The following is an 11,558-nucleotide window of genomic DNA, read 5'->3' as shown; positions in this document are numbered from 1 at the left end:
ACTTGATGGTGGCAGTGGGGCATTTGGCAAAGTGGATGAGGAGGTTGATGAAGTGACTGAGGTTGAGAAGAATGCTATTGGCAAAACATCATGAACCAAGTTCTGGAATGTTCAAAATGGAGAGCTTGCCTCTCTTGCTGACATGACTCTGAGAAAAACCCAGTCTTTAAATAGGTGACTTATTTAATAGGAAGCAAAGAAAAAGGGTATCGACAATTTTTCTGAGCACTGAGCTGAGAAAGACTTTGACTGTAGTCTAATACTTTTGACTATAGCCATGAACTGAGATGTCTTTGAATAATACGGAAGTTAAACAGATGCTTTGGAACTAGTCACTGAAATTAAAAATTACATTTAAAATATTTAAAAGTTTGTTGTTTTTTGGCCACCGTGCAGCTTGTGGGATCTTAGTTCCCCAACCAGGGATTGGACCTGGGTTCACAGCAGTGAAAGAGGGGAGTCCTAACCACTGGATCACCAGGGAACTCCCTAAATATTACATTTTAAATATTCAGGTCAGGTCTGAACAAAGCCTTGAGGCTAAGAGGTTTTTTTATTGAGTCAGACCTACCCCACTTCGACCAGGGTAGTGTCTAAATAAACCAAGTGTTAATCTCTGTGTCGGTGCTCTAAAATAGTTGCTGTAATTCCTCTGATGTTTCTATCAGATGTCATAGAAACTCCAGGGGTCAAATATCCATCACTTGGCTAGTTGTTGTGTGTGTGTGTGCACCCTTTTTGTTGTGTGTGTGTGTGTTTTCATTACCAGTGCTACCAGCTGTAACACTTTAATGACTATTCGTGGAACACGAGGGACCTTCCCTCATCATTCACCTAGGGGGAGAAATAGTGGCTGAGGGCTCACGACAGGTCTCCAAAGAGAAGGAAAGGTAATAACATCACACTATTAAACCTCCGCAAACTAGAAACATTTCAGAGTAATCCTTGCTGATGCCTTTTTTTTTTTTTTTTTACAACTGTGTGTAGAATCCTTGATGATGCTGTCACCTCCAAAAAAAAAGATAATAAAAGGAGAGAAAGAAGATTTAACGTTTGTGTGTGGGGTGTTTTCCAGGCAATTTGAGTTAATTAAACAAGCACATCAGTTTTATCAGGTCTCAAATGCTATGATGCTAAAGGTACTCATAGAGTCTTAGGAATGAGGACTTCCAGTATATGAGCTTTTCTTTTCCTAGTTTTAAAAACAAAGACATTCACTGTACACAGTAGACATCTAGGTTATAATGTAAAGAAAACTAGTGTTCTTTGTAATTCATCAGCAAAATTCCTTATTTCCAATTGATAAATATTTTTCTTTCCTATGGTGACGTATGGGCTTCACTGATAGCTCAGTTGTAAAGAATTCGCCTACAATGCAAGAGACCCTGGTTTTATTCCTGGGTCGGGAAGATCCACTGGAGAAGGGCTAGGCCATCCACTCCGTGTTCTAGGACTTCCCTTGTGGCTCAACGGGTAAAGAATCCTCCTGTAATATGGGAGACTTGGGTTCGATCCCTGGGTTGAGAAGATTCCCTGGAGAAGGGAAAGGCTACCCACTCCAGTATTCTGGCCTAGAGAATACCATGGACTGTATATAGTCCATGGGGTTGCAAAGAGTTGGACACAACTGAGCGACTTTCACGTTCATGGTGACATATAAGGGTTGAACTATATTGTAATACAATTTAGCCTTGTTTAAGAGGTTAGGACTGCAAGGAGATCAAACCAGTCAATCCTAAAGGAAATCAACCCTGAATATTCATTGGAAGGACTGATGCTGAAGCTGAAACTCCAATACTTTGGCCACTGATGCAAAGAGCCGACTCATTGGAAAAGACAGTGATGCTGGGAAAGATTGAAGGCAAGAAGAGAAGGGAATGACAGAGGATGAAATGATTGGATGGCATCATCGACAAGGGACATGAGTTTGAGCAAACTCCGGAAGATGGTGAAGGACAGGGAAGCCTGGTATGCTGCAGTCCATGGGCTGCAAAGAGTTGGACATGATTATGTGACTAAACAACAGCAACAAAGAGGTTAGACAGAGAAGAGGAAGCAGTGGCTCTCAGCCCTGCCAAAAGTCTTCATACCGGCTTATTATCTTGGACCATAATTAATTTCACCTTGTTCTGTGTAGTAGACTATATATACTATATATATTCATACACATACATATATGTATATATATATATTTCATATATGGGTGTGCTGCGTATGCTTTCTGTGGACACCAGATGCTAAGCTGCTAAGTCACTACAGTCGTGTCCGACTCTGTGCAACCCCATAGACGGCAGCCCACCAGGCTCCTCCGTCCCTGGGATTCTCCAGGCAAGAACACTGGAGTGGGTTGCCATTTCCTTCTCCAATGTGTGAAAGTGAAAAGTGAAAGGGAAGTCGCTCAGTCGTGTCCAACTCTTAGCGACCCCATGGACTGCAGCCTACCAGGCTCCTCTGTCCATGGGATTTTCCAAGCAAGAGTACTGGAGTGGGGTGCCATTGCCTTCTCCGGAGACCAGATGAGCAAGGTATTATTCATGTGAAGGTACTGTTGAAGGTGTTTTAAAAAGAAGAAAATATCCCTGTTGAGAAAATGTAATTTCAGTCCCTTAGGAGATTATTATGAAAATGAAAACTCGGTCACTCCTCAAGAGTATTTATAACTTAGGTTCTAGGCTTTAAACCTTTTAGGATCATTAGGAATATTTTTGTCCACATAATTATAGAAATGAATCTCTGGTTTTTCAGAAAAGGACTTGCTTAAGGTCACACAGCTAGTGTCACGGGAGATCCCTGGTGGCCTAGGGGCTAGGATTTGGCACTTTCACTGTGAGGGCACAGGTCTGATCCCTGAACAGGGAACCATCCCTCAGGCCATGTGGCATGAAACCATAGCTAGTTAGTGGCAGACCCAAGACTGGAACTCAGGTCTCCCAAACCACAATTCTAGCCTGCACTGTACGTCCCCCTGTCTCTTCATGCAGTTCACAGACATTCTGATAAATGTAGCCCGGGCCTTAAGAGCTATGATTTTACTTAGGATCATGGTAGTATGTGGTACAAAGTCGTATTTTTATAAAGTTCTACTGAAGGAAAAAAACTTTCAAGATGAAGTTAAAAGAGGATGCTTAACTATCTGGCCTTCATCTTTCAGTACAAAGCAGTCTGTTACATTGGTCTAATGTTATACTGAAGTAGATTTATCGATGTCCCCGGAAGCAACTGCCCATAAAAATTAATATACATCTGTCTCCTTTGAGATAAGTGAAACACAGTTTTACAAAAGAGCAAACCTTTTATTATTTGTACATGAATCAGTTTGGTCTGAGGACACACAGCGTCTGGCAAACTCAGAAACGTTGCCCTAAGCGGAGAGTGTTTGCGGCCGCTGGTGTTTACAGTCATGTCACTTGTATTATCTACGTGCTGGGTGCTGAGGGCCCGTTCTGGATACTCAGAGTGTTGGGGGAACGTGCACAGTGGTGGGTTTAAGAAGCAGGGAATGCAGAACAGTCATGGCCTCCATCTCAAAGACAAGGTCCTTCAAGGTCTCAGGAGGAAGCGGCCCCTGCAGAACAGGTTTCCTGGGGTTGGAAGGCCCCTCGAGGAAGGACGGAAAACAACAGCCCTGAATGCTGCCAGCCGGCCTCAGCCACAGGAGCTGTAATCTGGGGGTGGGGGTGCGGGGTCACAAGGGGACCACCTGAAGGGTGGGCAGAGGCCCTCGGGGAGGAGCCACGTACTCCTCCTCTCTGAGCAGCCGCAGAAGGATGTTCTTTTTATTCTTGGGCCAGCTGTAGACGTGAGTGTTCTGAAGCCAGGTGGGCACATGCTCCTAGGGCAGGGAGAGAATGACAGAAGCAAAAGCCATTAGAGAAAAACCTGGATTCCAGATCCCAGCTCAGTTCCCCAGCATCCGCGATTTTCCCTTCGCAGGCATCTCCTGCTAAACTCTCCTGGGGGCTATGCTGTTTTGCTTTCGGGAGGGGTTTGCGTGTGAAATGCTCTTGGCTCCGGGTGCAGCTGTGTAGCTCATTACAGAAAGCACATGTGCACGGCATGTCCCATCAGTCTCCCAGGCTACCTGCCCTTCGCCTTTCAGCATGCTTTTCACCACCCTCCCCTGACAGGGGTAGGACAGCGGTCACACAGAGCCACGTGAATTCCCCAGTGGCTCCGGCAGAAGTGTGCCAAGGCTGTGGACATTCATCCAACTCATTATCCTTTCACTCCGGCCCCAGGTCTGACCCGCAGAAGGAGGTTCCCCCACCGCAGATCCCAGCAATCCAGCAAAAGCCGAACCTGTTAGCCAGGGATCGAAGAGAGCGCGGTTTCAGACTGCCCTCAGGGAGTGGACATTCTGTTGGGGGCAGACAGATGACGCAGAGGTATAGTGTGTTCGATGGCAATGCAGGCCGTGGAGAAAAATAGAACAGAGTAAGAAGGGTAGGGAGTGCTGGGCAGGGATGAAAACAGCTGTGGTTTTAAGTCGGGCATTAGGGAAAGGTCTCCGCAAAGCTTCCTCACTCTACTTTACTTGTTTTCTAGTGAGATCTCTCCTTGCATGTTTTCAGTTGCTCAGTCGTGTACAGTTCTTTGAGACCCACGGCCTGTAGCCCGCCAGGCTCCCCTGGGGTCCAAGGGTCGCAAAGAGTTGGACGCAACTGAGAGACTGAACACACAGGGAAAGGTCTCACTGAGAAAACAAGTGAAGATGTGAAACAGTAGAGTGAGGAAGCTTTGCAGAGCCAGCTTTGACCCCTGGTCGGAGAACTAAGATCTCACATGCCGTAGGGCAACTACTGAGCCCACAGCTAAGACCCAGTGCAGCCAAACAAACATTTTCTTAAAAAAAGACACAGTTACTGCCTTGAGGAGTTCATAGTCTTATGACGGAGTCAAAATGTAACTATTCTCCAGGCAGTAGCATGCCAAGGGGACAGGTAGACGGGAGCAGTCTGCCCTGAGTGTGGGTAATAAGAGGATTGTTGGAAGAAGTTTAAAAAACATTAACAAAACCAGCTAAAAGTGGGTCTGCTTTTTTCTGTCGCCAAGCTCCAGTAATTCTAAACAATTACTCCCAACACTCCCACCCCCAGCCACATACTGTTGTTGACTCCAGGTACTCTCAAGAGAAGGACTGTTCAATATTTTGGGCATGAAGGGGGAGCAGTCAGGAAAGGCTAAGAAGAGATTGGGTGCTAGAGGGCTAAGTGAGAGCTCACCAGACAGACAAGTCAGGGGAGGGCGCTGCAAGCAGCGAGAACACAAGTGCAAAGACCCAGTAAGCGCGTGGCATGTGGCAGGACACCTGAAACGGCCCACAGTGACCAGGGCGCAGTGTCATCTGTGTGCACAGTGGCAAGGCAGAAAGCTGAGTGGGCAGGCAGAGCCCTCTTCTTAAGGGCCTCGTATGCTATACAAGGAAGATGAACACGATCTGTAGTCGGTAGGAAACCCACCACAAAACTTCTAAGCCGGAGACAGATAGATCAGATCTACATTTCGGATGTTCCTCTTTGATGGCAGAGCAGAGGATGGCTGGTACAGAGTCAAAGTGGACACAGCACAATGAGGAAGGAGATCGTGCACTGAGAGCAGTCAGAGGCTGGGCAAGGGACAGGAGCACGCTGTCGGGCACGCTGTGAACTGGGCCAGCCCAGGGGTCCTGGTCCCATAAACTGGTCCCTCCTTTATCCAGGGCAGGAGTCTCAATGCAGTCCTGACATCCAGGGATACTCCAGGGTAGGGTTGGGCCTGAGCTCAGGGTGCTGGGATCTGGCTCCCAAGACCTTCACTACACAGCTGCCATCACTTCTCCAAGCCTGGCACAGGCTCTCAGATGTTTTTCGTCCCTGTTCTCCAAATCCGCTGGCCTGCCCTTCTAGTGAACACAATCCCTCCTATGAGCCACAGCAAAGTTCCCTTTGGTAACTGTGTAGGTTTAATTCCTGTATTCTACAGCTTTGAGCACTGAGCTATGTTCAACAAAACATTTCCGTGCAACAGCCAGCCAAAAATGCTCACATCTTGACTTTTATGTACAAGAGATAAGAAGTATCAGATGAACAGCCTCTTTTCATCTCATGGGCTAAAAACACAAACTACTTCTTTGTGTGTAATGGCTGTTTGAACAATTAGGACAGCGATGGTCTATCAGATAAAGCTTTAAAATCTTCCTGATTCAGGCTTCTTCACCGAGTGCTACAACTTGTTGATCTTTCTGGCAACACTGCTATCTCGAAGGACTGATAAAGAGCTGACAGGGTTTCCCACTTAAAATCCTGGAGATTTTAAACCAAAGCTGGACTTAAAGACTCGTTTGTTCATTTACCTTCTTGGCATTTGGGAAGAGCACAGGGATGAATCTGAAGTTCATGCTTCCTTGTTTGATGAACTCAATCTGCATCTGGAACAGAACACACTTGAAGGTTTAATTTCAGGACTGAGGACGAGAAATTAATGGTTCTCACCATCATGCAAGCCCACATGGGATTTTTGTTCTGCTTTCTGTCAGTGCCACACACTCCTAATTTTAAGCTGTCCATCACACATCCACGCCTTTTGCCCATTCATCAATCACGTATTGAAAGCCTATTAAGAGTCAAGCTCTGTGTTAGACTTGGGGTTTCAAGGACTAGGATACTTTCCGAGGTGTGCTGAGCTGCCGCACAGCAGTTCACAGAAGCCTGGTGTGCATCTCTTCCCAAGTCTGTGTTCAGTGATTTCACAGTGGTAGTTTGAAGTCAGTCCTGCAAGCGTATTTGTACCATGGAAATGGACAAATGCTACAAATCAGGATTCCCCCTCCTTTTTTTTTTTTTTTTTCCTGAGGACCAGTTTACCAGGTACCACAGCTATAAAGCCAGCAGCTTACTGAGCAGGCAGAAAGGAAAATTACCGACCACAGTACAGTGTGAAAAGTATGAACAAATTGCTGTGGTAGCCCAACGGGGGCCATCCTTTTCTACATCAGTGGTTTGAAGGAGTTACAAGGGAGGTGTCATTTGGATACTAAAAGCAAAGAAGAATTTGCTCAGGTAGGGAAAATGGAGGGAGGTGGGGGAAGGACGGCTTCAGCAAAGGAAATAGTATATGAGCAAATGTCTGGAGGTGTGAAGGAATGTTTGGGGGCTGGGACTGGTTAGGAATGCAGGGGGCCAGGGAGGGTGAGGGAAGCGAAGCTGGAGGTCAATAAGATGAGCTCCATCTGCCAAGCCTTAGGTTCCCCACACCACTCTGACATAGCAGCGGCCCCCAAAAGATCTAGCTGCCAAGAACTCGATCAAAACCAGAAATTTCAGCATGAGAGGAGTTAAGAGCCTTCCGAATCCTGTGACCAGCACAAAGCTTTCAGTCATCTGATGACAAAGGAGATGAGGAATTACGTGTTCCCAACTATCTCATCTTCCAACTGAATTTTATAACTGAGAAACCTTCACCATGCGTGGGAATAAAAACAAAACCGAGAGGAAAGTGACAGTGGTAACGACTGAAATCACCATAGAAACCCCCTTATAAACACACACACACACACCTTCCAGGAGGTGTTTTCTCAGAATAACCTCCTGCTAAAAATCAGAAGACCCCAAAAGCCTATTTTAAAAGGGCGCTAGAGCGGTGGACTTAAAAGCACCAACGAGAGGAAGGGCACAGCGCTTGTAAGATAAACGTGAAGAACTGGACTCAGTCTCTGACTCCCAGGACACTGCATCCTGTAAAATTTTGCTTGTCTACTAGGCTACCCCAGTGACAGCACTTTCATTCTCTCTCATGTTTCCAGAGATAGACCTTCTGGGAAGCTGTTGGCTCTAGAATGCAGTTATTCCGGGGTTTGTTTGACCCCTCTGCCCTGGAGTTTTCTGCTGCTGGAGGGGACCAGGAGGTCAGCCAGCTGGGCAGAAAGGCACTTTCCTATCTGGCCTCTTCGACCCCTCCACTGATGAGGAAGGGCCTGAGACATTGTTGTTGCAAGAAACGGAGTTTGGAGACAGTCTGGTTCATGGCTGGGCACTGTCAGACAAGCTCCAAGGTTCAGCTGCCTATTACTGCCAGGCGACACCACACACCAGCAGAGCTTGACAGGTTTCCTGGGGAACTGGCAGCGACCTGGGGCCCTCAACACACACACGAGCTGAAGGCCGGGGGACTGGCAGTTCCTGGAGATGGAGTGCTTTGGGGCCATGAAGTGCTTTGGCAGACAGTGAAGGGGGATAGCACCTAGAGCCAGCTGTGACCTTTTAGGGCAGAAACAGTACCCCTCTCTGGGCTCCACCCGGGGGCTGCCAGGCTGGGTAAGAATGAAATAAGAGGGATACTCATCTTACTCTCTGACCTCCCCACCTTGCCTTGGCTTTTACTTTGGGTTGATTGTGAGCTCAAGTAAGGGGTCAGCACTTGGTAGAAGAGGAACCAGAGACTCTGAAGAACCAGATGGGGATATCCACGCATCCAGCCTGCCTTTTTCCTATGCTCCTCCTGAGCCACAGGATTTCAGTCCACTTCCCTTGAGTTAAAGCTGCATGTCCTTGCCCCTCCTGACCCTGTGCTGCTTACTTATTCCATCTGAGCCACTTTTGCTTCCTGTCCCATCTTCCTGTCTTAATCAGGGAACTTTTATGCCCATTCCAGGGGCCTTCCCCGCCTTGTGGAATGTTCAAGCTGAAATGGAGCTTACAAGTTCTAGTCCAGTGAGTTTCAAGCCTTTTTAAGTCTCAGAATCCTTGGTAAACAAGCCCGAGAAAGGCAGACAGCTCTGGGGGAGGTGCCCAGCAGGTATGGGCACAAGGGTGGCTTCACAGGAGAGTGTGACCATCACAAGCCTAGTCTGGCATCCCAGTCAAGCAGGTGCTGTCTCCTCAAAGGTCAGTATGATCACAGAAAGCAGGGAGGCTGCTTGCCCGTAACACAGTCCGTTTCAAAGCTGGATGATATTTTCAGCCAGAATGTTCTGTCAGATGCTAAGTCTAACTTCCTGTTTGGTTCCTCTGCTGGTTTTAGTTTGACCAGGCCCCCAGAGTTCAGGTGTTGCTGATCTATCATGAACTAGAACCATACCTTCCCTTGACTGAGCATCTGATCTAGGCCTTATGCTCTACAGACTTTATTTCACCTAATCTTCACAACAATACTGTTCAGTTCAGTTCAGTTCAGTCGCTCAGTCATGTCCGACTCTTTGCGACCCCATGAATCACAGCACGCCAGGCCTCCCTGTCCATCACCAACTCCTGGAGTTCACTCAAACTTATGTCCATCGAGTCGGTGATGCCATCCACCCATCTCATCCTCTGTCGTCCCCTTCTCCTCCTGCTCCCAATCCCTCCCAGCATCAGAGTCTTTTCCAATGAGTCAACTTTTCACATGAGGTGGCCAAAGTATTAGAGTTTCAGCTTCAGCATCATTTCTTCCAAAGAAATCCAAGGGCTGATCTCCTTCAGAATGGACTGGTTGGATCTCCTTGCAGTCCAAGGGACTCTCAAGAGTCTTATTCAACACCACAGTTCAAAAGCATAAATTCTTCGGTGCTCAGCTGTCTTCACAGTCCAACTCTCACATTCATACATGACCACTGGAAAAACCATAGCCTTGACTAGACGGACATTTGTTGGCAAAGTAATATCTCTGCTTTTCAATATGTTGTCTAGGTTGGTCATAACTTTCCTTCCAAGGAGTAAGCATCTTTTAATTTCATGGCTGCAATCACCATCTGCAATGATTTTGGAGCCCAGAAAAATAAAGTCTGACACTGTTTCCACTGTTTCCCCATCTATTTCCCATGAAGTGATGGGACCAGATGCCATGATCTTCGTTTTCTGAATGTTGAGCTTTAAGCCAACTTTTTCACTCCTCTTTAGTGACCTATTTTTTGAATAGTAACATGGAAGCACAAAGAGGTTTAATGGTAAAGAATCTTCCTGCAGTACAGGAGAGCTGGGTTTGATCCCTGGGTCAGGAAGATCCCCTGGAGAAGAAAATGGCAACCCACTCCAGTATTCTTTCCTGGAGAATTCCATGGACAGAGGAGCCTGGCAGGCTACCATCCATTGGGTCACAAAGAGTTAGATACAGTGGAGCGACTCACTTTCACTTTCCACGGTCATACACCCGATACAGGAGGAAGGCAGGTTTGAACACGGGCTGCCTGACACTACACTGTGTCCTCTCGGATGTGCTGCTCTGGCTCTCTGAAAAGGCAGAGGACAGAACTGGGCACAGATGCAGGGAGCCTGCTCTCGTTACAGCCCTGTCTCCTGCCCTCCCAGGACTTCACATCTGTGGGTAAACAATTAAACCAGCAGAGTTCTGCTTTCCCGAATCTTGAAACTTAGAGATCACAGATTAATCTCCCTGTTACTGAGAAGGAACACGGAGTCCCAGAGGCGTGGGGACTTGCCCCAGGTCCCCAAGGTAGATGGAGCCAGAACCAACACCCGCCTCTCCTGCCTCATTCTTCAACCATCAGCCCCCACCCTCAGTGGGTATCCAGTGAAGGACAGGCTTTCACAGAAGCAGAAGCCCGACTCCGAGGGCTGGCAAGGTGCTGTGGTTTCATCACTCACCATTCGATGAATGTACTTAGTATGTAAGCCATGTTCATCCTCGTCCAGCTGCGACTCAGCGCCTTCCACATCCTGTTTGTATTTGGGGCTGATTGCTACGATTATCATCACTGTCTTCTGTTAATGAGAGGGAGAAAGCATGTTTATGGAAGTGTGGCGTGTGGTCCATTTGGGGAAGGCAGGCTGGAAACCGGCCAGCAAGACTGTGAGCATCTTCTGATATACTGCAGGGTGGAGGGCCGGCCCCCATCCACGGAAAGTGACAGGCGAGGCCCCAACCCAGGCAGACTCCTGGCTCCCCACCCGCTTTCCCCCTCCCCACAGCCCTGTCTCCCACCCCAGCTCCCTTCAAACACAAGAGTCTCTCCTAAATGGACGCGGTTCTGCCCACCATCTTCCACAACCATCACTAATAAAGGTCTAATGAAACCCGGAATGACTAAGTAACTCTGCATTGTGGCAGAGAGGCTCTGCCTCCCTCCAGCAGCGGGATCTAAGCTGTCAGTTACTGCACCCTTGACTGCCCTGCTTGCTGCTGACGCTTAGCCCAGTCGGGAGGAGCAGACCCTTCAGCACAAAGCAAACATCAGGCTGCAGACAAAAGGAAAAGCCTCAAAACCCCAGCCAGCTCAGACTCCGTCCCCCACCGGCTGACGCGGACAGGCTGGCGGCAATCAATTTCTATCTTGTTAAAGCACAACGTGTCCCAGTGGCGGGTATAGATTCTGTCCGTGAAAAACAAATCACAAGGCTGTGAGGGGGCGTCTGGGGTGGGGGGTGGGCAGTGTGCTGCCCTGCCTGTGAGGCTGCCCAGGAAGCCTCTTCAGTCTGATCCTGCAGAACACTTGGTGCTGGCCTCAGATTAAATTGAATTCTGCTGCTCCCTCCCTACTCCCTGCCTTCATTTCCTCCTTCCCTATTCTGGTCAAAAAATTGTTTGCTCTGATTATTATCAACCACCTGTGTCTGGTTCGACAGTTATTTCCTGCCTGTGCATGTCCA

General features: G+C 47.8%; 1 protein-coding gene across 3 annotated transcripts in view; it reads right to left on the bottom strand.

Annotated features, from left to right (window-relative positions):
* Positions 1 to 3,272: 3,272 nt before the first annotated feature.
* Positions 3,273 to 11,558, bottom strand: part of TRAF3IP2 (TRAF3 interacting protein 2) — a 31,856-nt gene continuing 23,570 nt past the window's right edge. For all 3 annotated transcript variants that reach the window (XM_061428663.1, XM_061428664.1, XM_061428665.1), the window contains 3 exons: positions 10,557 to 10,673; positions 6,332 to 6,406; positions 3,273 to 3,832 (listed from right to left, as the gene is read on the bottom strand). In XM_061428663.1, the coding sequence (XP_061284647.1) occupies positions 3,686 to 3,832; positions 6,332 to 6,406; positions 10,557 to 10,673 (339 nt within the window). In that variant the 3' untranslated portion in view covers positions 3,273 to 3,685. The remainder of the gene's footprint in view (positions 3,833 to 6,331; positions 6,407 to 10,556; positions 10,674 to 11,558) is intronic.

Source organism: Bos javanicus, chromosome 9 (assembly GCF_032452875.1).
Source record: "Bos javanicus breed banteng chromosome 9, ARS-OSU_banteng_1.0, whole genome shotgun sequence".
Taxonomy (NCBI): domain Eukaryota; kingdom Metazoa; phylum Chordata; class Mammalia; order Artiodactyla; family Bovidae; genus Bos; species Bos javanicus.
The sequence above is the reverse complement of the archived record's forward strand: the minus strand, read 5'-3'. Positions and strand labels throughout refer to the sequence as shown.